General features: G+C 43.6%; 5 protein-coding genes across 7 annotated transcripts; 4 read left to right on the top strand and 1 right to left on the bottom strand.

Moving 5' to 3' along the window:
* Positions 1–4972: 4972 nt before the first annotated feature.
* RB195_019103 (uncharacterized protein) lies at positions 4973–5332 on the bottom strand (the record flags this gene model as incomplete). Its single annotated transcript, XM_064186807.1, has 1 exon — positions 4973–5332. The coding sequence occupies one exon, from the start codon at positions 5330–5332 to the stop codon at positions 4973–4975; it is 360 nt and encodes a 119-aa protein (XP_064042688.1).
* Positions 5333–9615: 4283 nt separating this feature from the next.
* Positions 9616–11297, top strand: RB195_019102 (uncharacterized protein; the record flags this gene model as incomplete). 2 transcript variants are annotated; one of them, XM_064186806.1, is made up of 4 exons in its annotated part: positions 9727–9858; positions 9915–10439; positions 10508–10769; positions 10831–11297. In XM_064186806.1, 4 exons carry the CDS (start codon positions 9727–9729, stop codon positions 11295–11297), a joined length of 1386 nt encoding a protein of 461 aa, XP_064042685.1. The 2 variants fall into 2 exon arrangements, with proteins under 2 accessions (XP_064042687.1, XP_064042685.1); XM_064186805.1 differs by lacking the exons at positions 9915–10439; positions 10508–10769; positions 10831–11297 and having other exon boundaries at positions 9616–9909.
* On the top strand, positions 10791–11297 carry RB195_019101 (uncharacterized protein; the record flags this gene model as incomplete). Its single annotated transcript, XM_064186804.1, has 1 exon — positions 10791–11297. The coding sequence occupies one exon, from the start codon at positions 10791–10793 to the stop codon at positions 11295–11297; it is 507 nt and encodes a 168-aa protein (XP_064042686.1).
* A 247-nt stretch (positions 11298–11544) lies between these two features.
* On the top strand, positions 11545–11976 carry RB195_019100 (uncharacterized protein; the record flags this gene model as incomplete). The annotated part of the gene is made up of 1 exon (XM_064186803.1): positions 11545–11976. The coding sequence occupies one exon, from the start codon at positions 11545–11547 to the stop codon at positions 11974–11976; it is 432 nt and encodes a 143-aa protein (XP_064042684.1).
* Positions 11977–13826: 1850 nt separating this feature from the next.
* Positions 13827–19104, top strand: RB195_019099 (uncharacterized protein; the record flags this gene model as incomplete). 2 transcript variants are annotated; one of them, XM_064186801.1, is made up of 7 exons in its annotated part: positions 13827–13917; positions 15524–15651; positions 17528–17635; positions 17702–17887; positions 17969–18072; positions 18166–18280; positions 19006–19104. In XM_064186801.1, the coding sequence occupies 7 exons, from the start codon at positions 13827–13829 to the stop codon at positions 19102–19104; spliced, it is 831 nt and encodes a 276-aa protein (XP_064042682.1). The 2 variants fall into 2 exon arrangements, with proteins under 2 accessions (XP_064042682.1, XP_064042683.1); XM_064186802.1 differs by lacking the exons at positions 13827–13917; positions 19006–19104 and adding an exon at positions 18621–18698 and having other exon boundaries at positions 15562–15651.
* Positions 19105–19866: the final 762 nt, after the last annotated feature.

Genomic DNA, 19866 nt, shown 5'->3' with positions numbered 1-19866 from the left:
TCTTTCTGATTCTCTGTATCGTAAATCTTCGTTCTGGTCTACTTCAACATGAATAGACACATGTTGTCGGAATTTTGTTCCATACTCTTCGCCTTTCAAACCTGTCATGACGATTTTCAGTTAAAAAAGTTGGTAGTTAGTTGAAAAACGTATCTACAGTCACTTGAACGGCTACAGTCACTTGAACGGTACAAAAGCTTCGTTCTGGCTTGATTTAACCAAATTTAATCTTCGTGTTTCTACTAGATGTCTTCACACGATGGAGTTCCAGCAAAGTTTGTGCACTTAATTAACATGAAAAGGAGGACAATCGAACAAATGGGAGCTTGCAATAGGGCGTAGGCGGATTCAGTGGGCGGACTCTAAGTTTCTACTGTGCCAGTATTAGCTCGCAATGCGCTTGAATCCCGCACTTCGGTTCGGCCAACATCCTGCAGTCAACTGGAAGGCGCAAGGGAGATTTGAAGTCGCACCCGACAGAAGAGCTTCGCTTGCCCACTTTGGGAGATCGCAACGTCATCTCAAAACTCATGGGAGTAGAAGGTGGTAGACTTCGGAGAAAAGCTTGGTACGGTGGTGCCAGAAAGGGTGGAGTTGACAGAGTCATAAAGTCTACCAAAACGGAAAAGGACTATGATGACGACCTGTGCTTAAAACGCACTTAATCTTGCATCGAAACCGGCAATTGAAAATCTGATAAAGCGATTCAAGATATCAAGTACAACGTCGCTAGACTTACCGAGAAAGAGGCGACCCCACCCTCTGAACTTTACTCACTATGTCGGCCTAGAGGAATTTTCCATAGAGACCATGCCTCCTATATGGTTACTGTTGGCGACTTTTACTCCAGAACTGTCCCCAGAAGAGCGCCTGAGTAACTTCACATCGATGCCCTACAATGAAATGAACAGCGGGAGGGTATCTCCAAACTCATCACGGCGATTAAAACTACGCATGGAAACTCGTAATTCTAGAAGTCCTCCTCTTTACGCTGCACTTGGGAGCCAGCTGGCGGAGGGTACAGTTATTAAGTAAACTACTTCACCGTCAGTAAAAGGTTCTGACTGACGAATGTCGTCGTTGTACCAAAGTTTTACGCGTATCCTGACCAGCTTCTCCTTCGCGAAAGATTTTCCTTTACACGGAAAGGAGAGAAATCCACGAAATTTAAAGAGCGAAGTGCTAGAACCATCGTTAACTTGGTTCTCTTGGCTACGCTCGTTGTGAGACGTTGCCGCAATGGGCAAAATCGATGAAGAATACGATTGTCTCGCTGTACAGGTTCACGACTGCACGAAGAAGGCTGAGAGTTTTAACCACCAAGAGACGCCTGTCTCTTGAGACTCTTGAGCTGATACACCAGCGTGGAGCTGCACGAGCCACAGGGAACCAAGATCTCATGTCCGAGCTTGCGAAGCTTCGCAGAGAACAATAGAAGAAGACCTTAAGGAGAGAAGAGCAGAATTGTTGGCCAGTGTGAAGCTACGGTGGCGTGAACAAGCATTAGCTATGCAGACTGAGAAGAGAAGGCAACCCTTGCGCACGATCGGAACAAATGGAAGCACTACTGATGTATGCTCGAGGAGACTGAGGAACAGTGCGAACACAGGTGATGAAGGTGACATTATGCGATGAATTTTGAGCAATATCTCGTTATAGTCGTTTCTGGACCATCAGAACAACTCTTGGTTTGTTTTGAGTATGAAAATGATGTAGTAATGTCGCTTCACACAGTGCGAAGTTGCAACGTTGTTGTTGTTGTGTTGTTGTGTGTTATATTGCGAACCTTGTGTATGGAGTCAGCTTTCACAAATGCAAGCAGATGTGAGTCTTCTTAAAACTCGCAACAGTATTCACGGTAAGTAGACAACCTACTGAACTCGTAGATGAATTCTATTGTTTGTGTGTTTAAAATGAACGTTATTAGACACACCCAAGAAAATGCGCCAAGGCAAACTGAGCATTCATTTCTTTCACCAAATACTTGTGATCGATCCCCGTCGTCAACATAGTCAAGCTGTAAGCATTCCTATCATAATAAAGCTGATTAGACTGCCACTCTACTCTTTTGGCTACTTTGGTGTGCTAGAACAAAGAATTTCTCGGTTACAGTGCATCGAACAATTAAACGAGGAAAATATGTATGTCTTCTTGGCTTCGCAATGTAGTCACAGAAGAACGTCTTCAAGTCTTAGCTCACTTAGCAAGAAGAGCGTTCTGATTGCCTCGTTCAAATTGTCATGACGGTGCTGTCAGGCTCAAGCTACCGAAGACCTCCTGGTGAATAAAGAAGGGTCTGGAAGGCAAAAGAAGACCTGGAAACATCTGGCGCAGGAAACCAATCTGATGGAGACGTAACATTCCACAGATTATGGATTTGTAGCATAGACAGTTTCTACGCGAGCTGTGGCTGAAGATAGAACAGGAGGTGCTCGGATATGTTTAACGACCACAAGTCTCTACGAGGATGCAAAGAACGCCTCTAGGTAACGTCCGTCCGCTGTATAAGTCAACTAAGTCAATCTGAACATATTTTCTCTATGAAAGTGTGACTATAGCTTATCTATGTCGTCTCCACTGCGAAGACATTGGTTCGCGAAGGATATGATGGATTGCACGATTTCACACGTGCAACTGCTTGATGCGTGATCTGTACAACTTTGTTTGGCCATTTCTAGAAAATTTAAGAAAACAATTTTCTCACCTTTAAAAGGGACATTTCATAGAGATAGCGCTAGAGATGATTAAGAACCCAATTTTCTAAGACCTCTTTGTTTTTAAGATTTTGACGTTTGTGCTTCGATTTCAAAAATTGAACTCTTTCAGACCCTTCAAATCAGGAATAAGCGTTCTTCGAAACCTGCTTTTTTTCAAATAAACAATGTTCTTTTCTTCTCCTGCACTTCTTTTCTCTTTGACCTTGCAAATATAGTTACCTCATGAAATCAGAAGTTATCTTCGACTTTTGAAACCTGAGACAAATCATTTCAAAAAAACCTGGTAGATAAGGATTGGTTTATCATATGATCATAGAACAAACTTAACAGAGATTCTTAACCAAGAGATCGTCGGTTGCTCTCTGCTCGTGGTTGTCCTGCATCTATAAAATGACCAGCCATTTAAACATACGCTCTAGGTATATACGAGCTATATAACTTGCACACCTATATGGAAGAAATCACCCAGATATTGCAAAAATGTGTTATCGTTCAGCAAACTGCGCAAAGCACAACACAACTAAGTCAAGTACCTAGCATGGAGTATCTGTCAGCAGTTCTCCGCTTCGTTACGCGGAGCTACTGATCCCGTTCGACTCAAAGATACTCGAGCCACTTTACATCGATACGCAGTTCCAGTAAGACGCCTAGTCTTGTGAGCTTTAGAACAGTGATGAATGGATGGATTCTGTGCGAGCTCTCCGCTACGGCCGATGCTACCAGTCTGCTGATTGAGTCAAATAAGTGATTTGGAATTGCAAAGTAAGTTTCATCCAGTTGTCCTGACTGCCTTGTGTGTGCCTTACGATCACCACTATTATCTCGCGTAAATGTATTTGCTTCTGGATTGGTACGCTCATTGGAAAAAAAAGAAATAGCTCTACACTTTTTTCACTTTTTACAGAAGCATAATAAGTTCGCTTCCAGCAGAGCACCAGTCGTCTTCCCTTCCTTATCTTCATTTCCAGGTATGCTCTTTAATTAGACGAATCGTGTTCTCTCACACACCTGTGCTCCCCATGTTAGTCGATTTGAGATGGCGAGCGAGGATAGCAGTAGGGACTCTCTGAGTGTCTGAAGCTCAGCTGACGTCTCAACTGAATGAAAGGCTTTTTTTAAGTCCGTGGAAATGAGGCACAGCGGGATCGTTCACTCTTGTGATACCTCTATATGTTTTGAAATAGTAGTGCTGAACCCTTTTCGAAACCTAGCTCCGCATCATGTTAAGGATCACTTTGATAAAGAGATTGTAGATAACAGACAGAAAACGGATTGGGCGATAGTTGCTTACGTCATGTGGATCCTTCTTCTTATACAACAGCACTGTCTTTTTAGATCTTCATGGCTTAGAAATCTTGCACTCCGACAGATAGTGAAGAGCTTCGCCAGTGTGCTGGTAAGGACTGGGTAGGTTCTAAAGAGGGGTTTAGACTTGATACTGTCAGGCTGGGTAAAGTACGATTCTCCACCGAAAGAATGGCATGTTCGACTTCGGAAGGAAGCACTTCTGGGATAACATGTCCATTTTCCATCCGATAGCAAGGAGGCGTGGCGGACGAAGAGATCTGAGTAGTAGTCGTGAATAGCCTTTTTCAACCTTTTTGTGATTCTGTAACTATTCCAAATGGGTTCCAGAAAGCAGTCATTTTTCTTCTACGATTGGCGAAGTTTCGACGTGCGTAGCAAATGTTTTTACCCGCCTTTTCTGCCGCAGCCGGTACTGTTGCTCTTCTCTTGTTCTTGGTGATTCTGAAACTCTCCTCTTTCCTCTTTGTGAAGACGTTTTTCAAGCTGATAATGTTCGTTGTAGCAAAATAAAAAGGTATCAGTCCATCCTTGTTCTAGGAGTTCGCTTTGTGAAATTCGCGAGTTTTTCTCCTCTCCCTGTGAAAGAAAATCTTCCTCGAAGAAAGCGATGGTCTGATCCCGTATAGAACTTTGGTGCAACAGCGAAATCTGTTAAGGGAAACCTTTTACTGATACCGAATCAACATTCGGTCACCTTCATTATGATTCCTTCCAACGGGTAACTTCGTTGTTCACCGTAGAGAGGAGGGCTTCTAGAATTGCAAATTGTCATGGATGGTCTTAATCAATATGATAAACTTGGAAAGCCTCCGTGCGTAGAGAGGAAGACTTCTGGAATTGCGAGATCTCATAGCTAGTCTTAGTCGTCATAAAGAACTCGGAAAGCCTCTTCCCTGTCCATTCCACTGTAGCCCGTGGGTCCCGATGTGGCAATCCTCTTGCGTTCTTCAGGGACCAATTTTGGCTTCAGAATCGCCCACTATGAATTTGTAGATAGAATGACCTTTGGTGAACTTTTCAAAATCCGTATAGAAAACTTCAACTTCTTCATAAGCTGATCTTGGACCGTGGCCGACGAAGATAGTCACAGCTAGTATTGACTCACATGTTCTCATCCGTACACGTCCTATTCGGATCGTCAGTTGTTCGAAAGAGTTGATGTTCATTGCCATATTCGTGTTGACGAGGGCAGCAACTTCAACAGCTCCTCTATTGTCGCATATTCGTAAGAGCAGTTTTTCTTTATTGTCAGATCCGGCGTTGAGTGGCCAGCGTCGTCTCGTTTCGGTTAGTCCGATGATAGTCATTATGATAATGGTGATCAGTCATGATAATCGTCCTAGCATGCATCATCAGATTTGCAACATCATCAACCTCAACGATCCGGGCAAATTTTGATGCAGGGGCGGGTGTGGCGCAGTCGGTTAGAATCCGTTGTAGCCACACGGTCGAGGGTCCTAGTGCAAACCAAGCCTTTCATCCCTCCGGGGTCGATAAATTGGTACCAGACTTGTCTGGGTGGATAAAAACAATGACTTGATCATCGGCTGGCCCCTGCAAGTCATTGTATAGGCCAACACGCGTTTCAAAACCTCAAAGATTATGAATTCCAGTAAAATGCGTTGGCGCATCCCAAGTGGATTGATACGCCAGTGACTTTATCTTTTTTTTAATTTTGATGCAAACGTACGTGAGTTGTAAGTACACATGGTCATCTTTGTTCTTTTCCATTTTGATAACCTAAACGAATCCGGCAACTACGCCCTCCTTTGTGCCACAGTATCAGGACTTTCTCCGAACTCTGGATAATTTTCTTGCCACTATAACGTGCATATAAGTGTAGAATCCATAGGCAGTTTGCTTCTAGTCCAAGGTGTATTGAAAGAATGTTGCGTTTTCCCAGAGGACAACTGGAGGATATTTGTCGGAGCGACTCCAAACCACAGACTTCATATAAGACTATTATGAGCTGATCCTGGCACCGACGAAACATTTAGGCTATCCTCTGAATCCACCTGTGTCTTAGGGCAGACACAAGTTCGCTTTTCTCCGAGGTTACCCCCCCCCCCTACCTGCCACTTGGGCACGCGCCACGTAGCCCTCAGACTAACCGACTGTGATCCCTCTTATGGGGGAGATCCGCAGATTCTCACATAGTATGGGCATAAATGTTTTTAAAAGAACCGGTTTTGAGCTAGGCAAACATAGACGAGTTCAAAATCGAATTCACTAGATGATTAGGGAGAATAGCTCAGATCTATCAAAATAAGAAATTCAACCCAACAAATTGCGAGTCTGGGTGGTTCTTATAAATGGTAATTTTCCTTTAGATATTAAGCACGTATTTTAACGCGTCATCCATCATTCAACATAGTATTTAAGGAAGTTTTGATGTAGCTTATGCTTACATTGGTGTAACAATGTAAGCACGACGGCCTTTGTAAGCACGTCACACCACTAATCTCACATGTTATATTTCTACGATGAAACGACCGAAACATCATAACTGGTTCTCGAGTTACCACGAAAACACACTTCACCCATAAAAACTGGTTTCCGAAATAAATTGAAGTTGTGTTTGGAACTAGTACACGTAGCATCTTCGATGCTTTTCTTGTACACCATGCTTCCAACATCACTTCATTATATTAAGTTTATCGGATTCCTTGTTTTCTCTTAAGTTCTTCAAATTTTGTTTTTGACTTACTTGATCTAATCGGCTAGGTGATATTATTGCCATCTTCGTCAAGGTGTCGCCCTTGAAAACACAGGCCCAGCATTCTTGATTTACACCAAGAGCTCGCAAAAATTCATTCACACATTCCTATTCTACGTCCTACTAGATAAATTCGTGATGAAATTTGATGTCCTGTCAATACTGCCTATCCGAAGTGAAGGAAACTACTGAAACCATTGAATGTCCTCAGATGTCCTGCACATCTGGCCAAATTGTTTGCGTTCACGAATTTACTCACAGTAAACGAAAAAATTCTAGAGATTTCTCAGCCTCCTATCCTTTTTTTTCTGGCCCTGCTATTTTCTACTAATCTGAACGTTTGCCTGACGCCTTCAAACTTCTTGTGGTGCTTGTTTCGGTCGCTTTGAATGATCAATAAAAATTTGAAGCGAGGGCGTTTCTTATGAATTTCTGCTGAGGAATTGAAATTGTTTTTTTTTTCTTCAGCACAGCTTCTCTCGCTCGTTTTTTGGAAATATTCATGAGAAATATCATCAATGTCTCCAGTCAAACTAGTTAAAGGCATCAATGCTAGATTTAGAGAATATTGATACTTGATTTCACATCTATTTTTCTCCCATACCGCTACAAATTAAGGACATTTTGCGAAATATAAAATGAAACTCTTCTAGTCTTTCTTCTCAGCAGTTAACACAAAATGAAGAGCCAACGTGAAATGACATGAGCGTCATCATTACAATCACAAAGATAGTGGTACTACTGCAGACCACACACACAGAATGCTACTATTTGTGTCTGCACGCTACTATTTGTGCAGCTGTCTGCATGCATGCGTCCGATTTTTGAATAAAGGATTTAGCAAATATTAAAAGGGTAGCGAACGAAGGAAACACATAGGGACGCACACGCCACGAATGTAGTTGCCTCGGCCATAGAACGGCTCACATTACCTCATTTACTTTTTGGCAAAACCACTTCTAATTGCTGCGCAGTGGTGGTGAGCGTACAAACCTGCTAATTCCAATTTCTGGCGCCGTCATTCCAATTCGATGGCATTGGGCCCATCTTTCTCCTCTCTGAAGTCTCATTACACGGAAATGAGACAGAATAAAGAATAAGAAAAAGAAAGAATAAGAATAACCGACGCATAGAATCTATCCATGTACCGCTATTCCACAGTCTGCTAAATGTTACGTCTCGATTGAATTGCTCAACAATGCCAAATCTTCTTTTACCGTCCGCAACCTTTTACGACCAGGAGGCCTTTTTCACTTTGAGTATATAGGCGTCTTTAAGAAAATATAGAAAAGAGGCGAAGATGGTCTTCTGTTCCTACACCAGAAGACAGGGAAAGATGTTGTTTTACATATGTCATCCGCCGGTAAACTGTGTCCACCTCTGCGTGAAGCTCTTTTTTATTGCGCATCATCGCGCTAAAGTAGTCTAACACGTCTAGGCAACATTTCTCCTAGTTTCTCCATCACTGAACATGGTGCAGCATAAGTCTCCACCGCCTCCATCACGATAAGGGGAATTACGAGGAGATGAACTCGACGCTAGTCTTTGCTGACGATGGGATCGGTCACAGGCACTTGGTCAACACAAATTGTTCCCAGCACATAATTGCTAAATATCCCTCCCGTAGTTGCATCGTTTTTCAGCACACAGCCCAACTCATACGCTCGTTCAATAGGTTGACCGTCCACTCCGAGAGGTCTCGAGGATCTGTGATTCATATTCATTCATGCCAGATTCATGAAGGAACGGGAATGCGCGTGGTCCCACACCCATAAGAATTTCTTCGGTATCGTAGCAATTTGGAAACGTAATTCGAAGTATGAGTTATTCTTATTCTTTTCCTCAACAATTAGTGCAGAATAATGTACTATTATGAAATGACATGAACGTCGTTGTCATAATGGTAAAAATAAAGTTCTATAATACGTCATTTTCGCGTGAACTGTTAGCTGCTATTTAAGCAGCCGTATGTATTCGCGTTTCCAATTTCTGAAGAAAAGATGTTATCAACCTGATGAGGTAAGCTTGCGGAGGGGATAGACATGCAGTGGAGTAAAGAGGGGTAAAACACAACACAGCAGCCATAAAATAGTTCACAACGTTTCATTCACTTCTTGACAAATTCAGTTGGAGTTATCGCGAGGTATTATTGCGCTGCGGCGGATCAGCTCGACGTGGGACCCTTCTAAGCCGTTTTGGCGTTTTCTTCCGCCGGTGTACCAACGCCACGGGACCCCTTTCACCTCATAACGGTTATTTGCGCCGCCACCTAAACAACGGTTTACCGCCTCATAGTGGCGTGGAAGTGACTCTGGGCACCGATCTGCGATGCACAGCGGAGGTTCGTCCTCCGGTAGGGTCTCCCAAGCTGAGAAAGAGTTCGACACATCTGACATTCCGGGTTGTCGGAATCGGAAACCTAGCTAAGAGTAAACCACTGCGAAGATTCACCACATTCTTGGCAAAATATCGCAAGGCGGCTCCCTGGCCCCATATAGGTTGGGCGACGACCTGTGGTGAAAGATAAGCTCGCCGTGGCATGGCTGCTTAGTTTGGGGAAAAGTCTTTTTGCCACTCCAGCATATACACTGCCTCAGTACCCTGCACACTGGGCCCTGCCGTCTCAGACGTCAGACGGTATGGCGACCGGTGAGAAGCGATCAAATCTCAGGTTGCTCAGGACGTTTGATTCTGGACCAATGCGACATATGCACGACTCGCCATGGAGACTGTCTCAGACTGTGTACTTACAACGCGAGAACAGTGCCCACAGACGCTGACCTGCATGCCCTTCTCGAAGCTGCAAAGCGTACCAATTTCACGTGATTGCTCTGCAGGAGACCAAGCGCAGAAGGAGCGACGTGCGACAGATGAATGACGGTACTTTCGTCATTCGTGGAGAGAAGGTTCCGAACGCGAAATATAGGCGGTGTTGGTTTTGTTGTGCACCCATCTGTCGTCCATTTTGTCGATTCTCACGAGATCATGTCACCTCGTCTGGCCATTGTTCGGCTTCGCCCTCTGCGCCAAAAACCCATCAGTATCATCAACTGCTACTCACCAACATCAGCAGCTGATGGATCCGAATCGGACGCGTTTTATGAGCAGCTGGAAGAAGTAATCCGTCCTTCTACAAATTCGTTGTCGGAGACTTCAACGCAAAACTAGGAAAGGCCACAGAAGAGGAATGCAGGATTGGAAAATTTGGACTAGGGGACCGGAATGAAAATGGCAATCGTCTCGCCGGGCTGTTGTCCGCCGCTCGCCTCTTTCATGGGAACTCTCTTTTCATGAAAAAAGATCATCGTCGGTGGACATGGGAATCTCCCAATGGCGCGACTCGTGCGGAGATCGACCACATACTCACCAAACGGAGGTGGTATCTACTTGACGTCTCAGTAGTACCATCCTTTTGTAGTGGTTCTGATCACCGTATCCTTCGTGCGAAAATGCGACTTAGCCACACGATGGAAAAGAACATCTGCTATCGGCAGCGAAGGAGAAAAGAAGTTATCTACGATTGCGTACTCGAGGACCCCTTGTCCCAAGGTGACTGGCACATCAAGGAGGACCCAAACGTGGACTACGAGATGCTGCTCAGAGGATTACGAGCCTGTGCCTCGAAGCCGCGCAGGACAAACTTGGATCGAATTTCGAAGACCACCAAGGAATTGATAGAAAGAAGAAGGGTTTTTGAGGTCTGATCCGAATGCATCGCACATAGAACGGTTAATAGCAAACACAAGCTGCATAAAAAGCGTTGCAGGAGGATCTTTCGAAATACAGGCAGAAGAAAATTCTGGAAGCAGCACAAAGAGGAACGAGTCTAAAGAAGTGTTACAGGGATCTTCGCGAATATTATATTCCGCTAGCAGGCTTGCTGAGCGAAGACGGGACTCGCACGTCTTCCCGTCGTGAGATGGAAATCATGCCGGAGAGGTTCTACTCAAACCTTTTCCGTTCATCAACTCCTGTGTCAAGCCCGATCATCCCCACTGGCGACACTCCACCACGGACTCCCTTTGGAAGTACGAGTCGCTATCAAGAGCATGAAACCTGGCACAGCTCCCGGACCTGATTTTATATCAGCAGACTTTCTTCGGGCTGACGGCCATCCGCTTCATGTAGTCTTAGCAATGCACATGACATCCTACCTTCAGAAAGAAAGGATCCCAGACCAGTGGGAGACCTCGCGAACCATTCTTATCCACAAGAAAGGTGACCGAGAGGACCTTCGGAACTATCGTCTGATATGCTTGCTGAGGGTGTTATACAAAGTATTCACTGAGATCATTCTCACGCGCATATCTAGGACGCTGGATGAAACCCAGCCTCAAGAACAAGCTGGATTCCGTCAGGGGTTCAGCTGTTTGGACCACATCCACACCGTATCGAGGGTCATACGGGTTGGCTGGGAATGCCGCCTGCCCCTTGTTCTAATCTTCGTCGACTATGAGGAAACTTTTGACAGCAATACTGTCAGCGCTGGTCGATCAAGGTGTGGACGCGTCATATGTGAGGACATTAGCCAATTGCTACGATCGATGCACGACTAGAATACAGCTTTTCCACCGCCCTCTTACCATACCCATTGGAAAGGGGTTACGACAAGGCAACACTATCGCCGAAGCTGTTCACGGCTGCATTGCAATGGAGAATGGAATCACTTTCCTGGGGAGGAAAGGGCAAACGTGTTGACGGAAGATTCCTCCCGAACCTTCTTTTTGCGGACGAAATCGTTCTCTTTTGAACGAAGAAGGGAAGAGAATAGGACTGCGAATAAAAAGAAGGAGGACACTGTTCATGAAGAACGCCTACTGTGAGGACGGAGCACAGCTTGAAGGCTCCCAAATCGTGCAAACTTCGTCATGCGTATACCTAGGATGTTCCATGAACATGGAAAACGACTTGAAGGAAGAATTGAATAGAAGAATGAAAGCAGCATGGGCAGCATTCCCACCCGTCAGGGAATCTACGGATCAAGTGATGGACCAAGATCTTCGTGATAATCTGTTTGACTCGACAATTCTTCCAGCAGTCTGTTACGCAGCGGAGACGTGGGTAGACATCACTGCCACGTCTAGGAAGCTAGTTACTACCCGCAGAGCCCTTGAGAGATGTCTTCTAAAGTTTAACCGGCGCACACAACACCTATCCGGTCTTTCGCAGCTCCGAATTAAGAGGAATGTTCCGTCTTCGCGACCCAGCGGAGTATATATCGAAAACAAAGCATAGATGGACCGGTCACATTACGAGAAGAACCGACGATAGATGGGCTAAAAGAACGCAAGAGTGGATCCCAAGAGATGCTAAACGCCCTCGAGGGACCGCCAACGAGATGGGGTGACGTGTTCGCTACATGGATGGACCAGCTGAGAGCTGAGCTGGATATGGCTCAACGACCTCACTTACGAAACTTGAGAACATTTTGGATGACAATGGCGACGGAACGAAACGAGTGGAAGAGATGCTGGGGCCTGTACGATCAGTGAAGATGGGTCGTCTGCCTATCTAAGTAAGTATTTGCGCTGGCATACAAATTGGACCCCGTGAGACTTGGCTCATCCCCTTTTATCAATTTCTGGGGTACCGGCAAACCAATTCGACGACCTCGTCCCACCCACCGTTTTTGCCGTCTTGCAACGCATGCGCATCAATCGGACGTCGTGAGAGCCGTTCCACCTCGTGTTGTCGCTTCGGTGCGTGGGAGCACCTATGCAACGCCGTTTGGACCCGTCTCTCTCCATTGCAGAATTTCGTTTCACACACACACACACACACACACACACACACACACACACACACACACACACACACACACACACACACACACACACACACACACACACACACACACACACACACACACACACACACACACACACACACACACACACACACACACACACACACACACACACACACACACACACACACACACACACACACACACACACACACACACACACACACACACACACACACACACACACACACACACACACACACACACACACACAAAAAAAAAAAAAAAAAAAAAAAAAAAAAAAAAAAAAAAAAAAAAAAAAAAAAAAAAAAAAAAAAAAAAAAAAAAAAAAATACACACATACATACACACACATACATACACATACACACACGTGACAGAATAAGCCCTTTATTGTATAGCATGATTCTTTATCCGCTAAAGCATAGGTTTTTACGGTTGAAAACTGAGAACATTTTTTTTTGCAGCGTCCTGAATGCATTTAGTGAGAGAGTCAGCGTCATACGATCTCTTCTTGACCCGTAATCTATTACCCATCGACACCCGTTAAGGATATTCTTTCTAAACCTGTTATATTTCAAACTTATCAAGTCGAGCTCCAGCTGATATAGAAATCTACCATTCCTTTTCTGAAATCCGTTATAGTTAAGCTGAGAGGAAATGGGATGTGGTTGGGATCGAATGCAACATCACAGTGGTCTATATTTTACGGCTTCCCACAGAGGGATGTCAGAATGATAGTGAGTTGTTTAAGAGTAGTCACCTTTTCTTTGCGCCGCTCCTGTAGCGTCATGAGGGTTTATCCTTCCAATGAAGTCTGATGGCGTCGATGATTCCCCTTACACATGAAAAATGATAACCTTCTGCCTGCGAAGATCTACGAGGCAATTTCCGCTGTCCGATGTTTGCTTCGCGGAATAGCAGCATTTTCTAAGCACAGTGAATTGCTGTGCGAGTTCTATCTTTGCATTCGCATTAATTTCGATCGTTACAGCCTTGCTCCTTTGGTATACAGGATATCAACGTATTGAATTAGTCATAAAAGAACCTCTTGTTATAGTCCTCAGCGGTTTCTGTAGGTACATGAACACTTAGAATCAAGAGTTTGAGTCCTCTGGTATACAAAGTCATAAGTTGATATTTCTCACGGCTTTTGTGCAGCTCCCTCCTACTTTCTCTCATATAGCATCGACGTATCAGATGTTGTAATTGTCGACTATGATGATGGAACAATCTCTGATGGGTGTTTTTTGCAGCGCAGCAAACGGTATTTCCAGATATCGCAGTAGTCTGAGCAGAGCTGCTTGTAGGGGTTTAGATGACGACGACCGGCAGTTCAACGTTACGAGACGAACGTTGGTTACAAAAGACTCCATGTTCTTTCCAGTCATTAACCTATCAGGCTATAGGTTGTGGTATTGGATGACAGTAGCTATTTTCAGTATTTGGGAAGCTTTCGCCACATAACAGTGTGAGTTATATAGTTCGTACGCTCCCAAGGCGTACACTAAGATGCCTGATTGCGCTTAATGAGATCGGACCACTCTGTGCAGGTGACATTTACACTTGTATACACGGTTCCAATGTAGTACAATAATTACCACTATTAACTAAGTAGTGATAGCAGTAAAGATGACAATCGAAATATGAAGCACGTCAATGTGAGAACTAGCTCCGACATTCCTTGTGCACGGTCGTTCCAAACATAACATTAGCATGATCACAGTAACGCATTTGAAACTATCCAAACTAGCGGCTACGATACATATTTAAAATAATTCGATTACTGCGGTGGATTTCGAAGCGACTGTGATGGGTAGTCGGACCATCATGCTCATTTACTCTGTGGGCCCCGATCGCTAGATATTCCTGCGCAGCTTTTCCTCCCTGTGAACAACACAGCTCCATTTCTTCCTTAGACTAGAATCAACATGTCAGCTGGTGCCCACTTATGTGCACTCAGTCACGCTGTGAGTAGTGCATGCAGGTTGCAATTATTATTGTACAATTTGGTCAATATTCATATTTTGAATTCTATTTACACATTACACCAATGCCCATTCAGTCACACTTTACTGTTTCATTTATCATTCTTACACACTGTTCGAGGAGCAGGCATCATCAAATGCAAATAATTCAAATCATACTTTTGGCAGCACATGTGGAGGTTACTCATCCTGATACCGTTTTCCTGTTGTGCACCACGGATTCCGTTATCGGACGATGACAATTCGACAAACCATGGAACGTCAGCAGGCTATGAAATTGCGTTGGACATGCTCAGAAAGTCCATAAACTTCTCGGTTGGTAGCAGTTCCGAAGCTTTTCGTCGCAAACTACTATGCCGTGTTTAGGCTGATCCCTGCATAGACTTCTTCGAGTTCACGTGCGGCAACTGGATAGCGAACCATCCGATTCCTAGACACAGGACCAGTTACTCACAGTTTAAAAATCTCTAATAAAGTGGAGAAGGAAATGCGAGGTGTTTTACCAATTTTAGACCTACGTTAAGAAGTAATTACAGTCCAATTAATTCCCATTTCTATTCAGAATTGCCATTAAAGATAATTCCAGAGATTTCATTTAAAAATAATTCTGCTTCGAACTCTTATTAATAGCTTTGAAAAGAAGCTGTTTTTCGTGGTAAATAATTTGCGAGAGAAACCAGATACTGCATCGTTTATTATGAAGAATACATCATTCGAACCAAATCTAAAAGATGCTTGGCAAGAATTCATTGTTGCCTTTGTTGTTTCTGTGTGTATATCTATACACAGAGAACCAAACAAGTAGTCTTTCTGAGGAAGTTTTTCTTCCCTCTGCCTAATTTTCCTGATGTGCGTTTTCCACTTTTTATGTAAAATAAAGGTCAAAGTGAGGTATTATACAAAAAAGCAACTGAATGGAGAACCGGGTCTCTCTCGTTTCTCCCTCAGAGGGGTACTATTCTCTGAGAAGCAGTTGAAAGAATGTAGCTGGCCAGTTCTCATTACAATAAATAACACCTCTATTAAGGAATATTTGAGTCAAAGGAAATATTTGGTTCGAAATCGATGAACGCTCTCAAAGCAATGTACACCAAATGCATGAACAAGGAGGAATTGAACGCCATTGGCTCCACACAACTAATCGAGAGCATCAAGGTTGTTTAATGCATGTTCCATATCCTTTGTCCAAATCGATTCACTTAGAATCATGGTGTGTGACCGATACTAGACAGAGATCACAAATGGCGCGCGGAGGATTTCGACTTGACTTCGCTTCTGGTCCATGTCACAAGTATGCGTAGAGTTGATGTGTTTATCAACAACCAAGTCACTCTCGGCTGTTGGAATGCCTCGCGTTGGCTCATCAAGGTTTGCAAAAGTGCCTAGTCTTCATTCGCTCTCTAGATGAATCTGAAGTGGGTGCCCAAAGTATTTTCCTTTTCTGCCACCTTATAACTCTGCCGTCCAATTTCTTTCGTACATCATTTTCATTTTCAACAAGAGAGGGGCAAAACGTTGAAAAGTTCGGAGTCAGAAGTGAAGGTTCTATGATTACCTCTACTTGCTGTATTTACTAAGTAGGTCTGCCAGGATTCTCAAAACTAAGGACGGAAAACTACACATTCGTTGCTCCTTTTCCGATAGTATTGCTCGTTGGACAAATTCAACAATCCAAGCAATTCAGTAAATCTTTATATTAATCTTAATCGTCCATAAAACTTTCACAGGAATGGAGTCCTGAGAGGAGGATACAAAGCACTGCATGCGATTGCAGAAGAATTTTGTTCGTAATCTGCGTTAGAGTAACTACAGATTTACCTTTTCCTTTCTTCCGCATCCACCCATTTAGTTTAGCTTGGGTTCGTCGTCAGAGGGCTAGCTCTCTGTTTTTGGTTTCGGAGAAGCACTATGATAACATGCTACTTCTGTAGGTCTCTATACCTCCGGTCGCAAGAGCACTATTTGGTCGTTATCGTTTGGATCTGACTCTGTTTTAAAGGGTCGAGGCTGCTATTCTGTCGCCTTTGAATCCATTTCAATGCCTTCTTTCGCTGGCGCAGCAAGTCGACGTAGTTGCGCCTTATCTAGTGCTGTTGGTGTGCTTTTCTAATGCCACGTGACCCTTCTCTGTTTTGCAGTTCACTCACCTTACACTGTGAGACCCATCTCATATCATCTCACTGGTTTCTGTTGCCGGCGCACCTGCCCCGATGCCGTATGACCTGTACTACTCCATTCCAGTGCATTCTGGTACCAACTCATCAGTTTGACGTAGTGGGGCGGATCCTGACTAGTTTCCTTTGGTTCCAGTTGCGATGAACCAGTCCGACCATTTGGGACCTTCCTGACCTCATTTTTTACTCCTTTCTGGTCCACCGAAAAAAGTGAAACGCTTCCGTGAGGTTATCAATGGGGTGGGTCTAACGGCGGCTAGAAAGCAGAGAGACGAGTCCACCTTAATGACATAGGTGCAAAGGCCAAATGAAGAATTATAATAGATTTGCTAGCAACCGAACAGCGCGCCCAGGAAAGACGGGAATGTCCGACGGCTCCTGAATAGTGAGCAGGAGCCAGCAGGCATAAAAATGGGTTGAGACGGTCTGAAAGTGTCTGAATTAGTGCGGTAAAGCGACAAGACAGAAAGACGGAACAAACTGCAACCGAATAATGACACCTGAAAAGAAATAAAAAAAGGATCTTTTTACAAAGCAGTAACATCTTGAAGCATTCTGCATGTGATTGTGCGAGCTAACATTGACTTGGGTGTGCGATTGCGATCCCTTATCCGTTAAAACAGTCTGCAGTGGAGTGCTCTGCAAAAGTACAATAATTAATCATTAGGTAATACATTTTTTAGTCTTCAGCATTTTTAGAATAGTTAAAGTAGGAGAATGTTGAATAAGAAGCGGTGTTGCGGTTACCTTTGACAGGTTAAAGGCAAGTTACAAGTCATGTCTTTTTAAGCACACCGTTTTACTGCTCTCAGGACAAAGCTACAAAGGTCATTTATACCGCTGTAACCTTATTTTAGATTGACCAAGGTGACCTCGGACTGGGAGACTCCACGCGCGATTACTATTTGGACAAGGAAAAACATGGGAAAAAGATCTCCGCGTACAGGCAGCTGCTTATCAATACGGTGAACACCTACTTTCTCCAGTAAAATTTGTGAAATTTCCTTGAATCAAAGCCAAGCATGTTTTAGATGGCATTTTTTCTCGAAGAATCCAACCTGCCTAAGAATGAAACAAAAATAGAACAAGATGTTGACAAAATCATCGATCTTGAGACAAAATTAGCAAAAATTCTTGTTCCGGACGAAGATCGAACAAACTATAGCGAGTTATGTAACCTTCGCCGACTGAACGATCTGCAAAAGCTGATGCCCCTGGTTGGTTTTTCGGTCCTGAATAATACATTTTGTCAGCAAGACTTCCAGAACCTAAAATTTTCTCAATGACGTTGTTTCTAGGTGAACTGGACACGGTATTTTCATTCTGTCGCCCCCTATGTTGTCCACGACTATCTCGGTTCAAATCCGGAAATCCTCATCATGGAAATTAATTTCATGAGAAGGTGATAAGCTGTCCCTTACATTTTTGTGGCTATATCTGACTCTACTTAAGTGAAGAAAGGAACGCAATATAGGTGTATGCAATGTACTTCTAGAATCACAAATCTCTTGCAATCGACGGATCCTCGAATTATAACCAATTACATCTACATGCGCTATTCATCAGCCTGGACCGGAGAGCTAGGAGAGCGTTACGAATATATTGATCAGGTAAGCGAGCGGGCAAAACAAAAATCACGCAAAACCTGTAATTGTGTGGATAGAAATGTATTGTTAGTGATTTTACCGCAGCGCTCGCTCTAGAAAAAAAAAACTCCGGATAACTGTGCTTTAAAACCTTCTCTAATGGAGTCAGGGCTATATCGCATTTGTAAAGAAAATTCCCCTCCCCAAAGAAAGAAACGTAAGAATACTCTCACGGCGGAGATCCGGGAACACCACCAACTGCCGACAACCTCTCCGCTTCCTTAACTAGATTTTGAAAAAAAAGTGCAAAAACGCATGAGAAAATCATACCGAGACTTTCTTGCGGGAACATAACTCATGATAGGACTCAGCCTGCGGGAAAGCGATCAAGGAAGTCCTTAATGTGAAAAGGGTTAGTGACGATCTCATTGGACCTGGCTAAAGAACCAAAGAGCACTCTTCCCAGTTTCCTCCCATCTTACCATTAATACCGTAGCGATAATCGCTCTACACATTTCGAATGAAACTCTGCAGTAAGAAAAGCAATGAGGAAAGTTATCCACCATTCTTACTCTAATCTCTTGGACGGCACTCTCCACATGCCTATTCAAAATTTTAGAAAAATTGAATCGAAGAACACCTTTTAGGGAACGAACCCGACTTGGTGTATATAGAAATCTTGCTGCCAATCCCTTCTTTACTCTCTGACAAAGTATACTGAGTCATTATTTCTTTCCTCCAACTTTCAGTGCGTCTTCAATTCATCCGAGACGGATGAGTTTATGGAAATATTGATCAAATTCTCGAGATACGCAGCAAATTCGGTTCAGACGGAGCGTCTCAACTGAAGTCGTCTGTTGCTGATGTTAATGGAATCTTTTACAAATGTGGTCATGATTTTTATCAGTTAAAATGTTCTTCACTTCATTGATTGTTTCTAATTTTGTTGTTGCTTTTATATTTGAAATAAGGAATGTTGTCGAAACGAGAAATTCGCCTCATTTTACTGCACGAGTTCAAACTTTGACATAATGCCGTGGAAGCAAAGCGAAATATTATTAAGGCGTGAGATTATAACACTATTGGTGGGCGTGCTATGGTTTGAAAAATTTCGCAACGGTATGTGGTCAATTTCATAACGGTTCCCTACACATGGTGACTCCCACGTCCACCGCTGACAGGAGACTGTTCTTTACCTTTAGCCTACACAGTTTTTATCACAACAACATAAGAAAATCGACCACTGGAGACTTTGTAATTCTTAACAAAAAGAAAACACGGACACACACGTAAAGAACTAGTAAAAATAACTCACATAGAAAAAATTATGAACGAAACAGAAGGACTCTTTGTGCAAGCGCTGAGAGAGGTGTGACCACAAGAAAAAGAAGCAAGGATGTAATCTAATGCTAAGGTTGAATGTATAACAAACCTTCACATTCGATGCTTCTTCAAGTTTTGGAGTTGAAGTCGCCAATAGTGACCTTGTAGAAGGCATGGTGTTCGCTGTAGAACATCTCTAGGTCCATACAGAAAACTTCGACTTCTTTTTCTTTTTCGTAGCTTGATGATGGAGCGTAAGCGATGAGAGTAATGAAAACTAATGCTGA

Source organism: Necator americanus, chromosome II (genome assembly GCF_031761385.1).
Source record: "Necator americanus strain Aroian chromosome II, whole genome shotgun sequence".
Lineage (NCBI taxonomy): Eukaryota > Metazoa > Nematoda > Chromadorea > Rhabditida > Ancylostomatidae > Necator > Necator americanus.
This window is presented reverse-complemented; position numbering and strand designations above follow the sequence as displayed.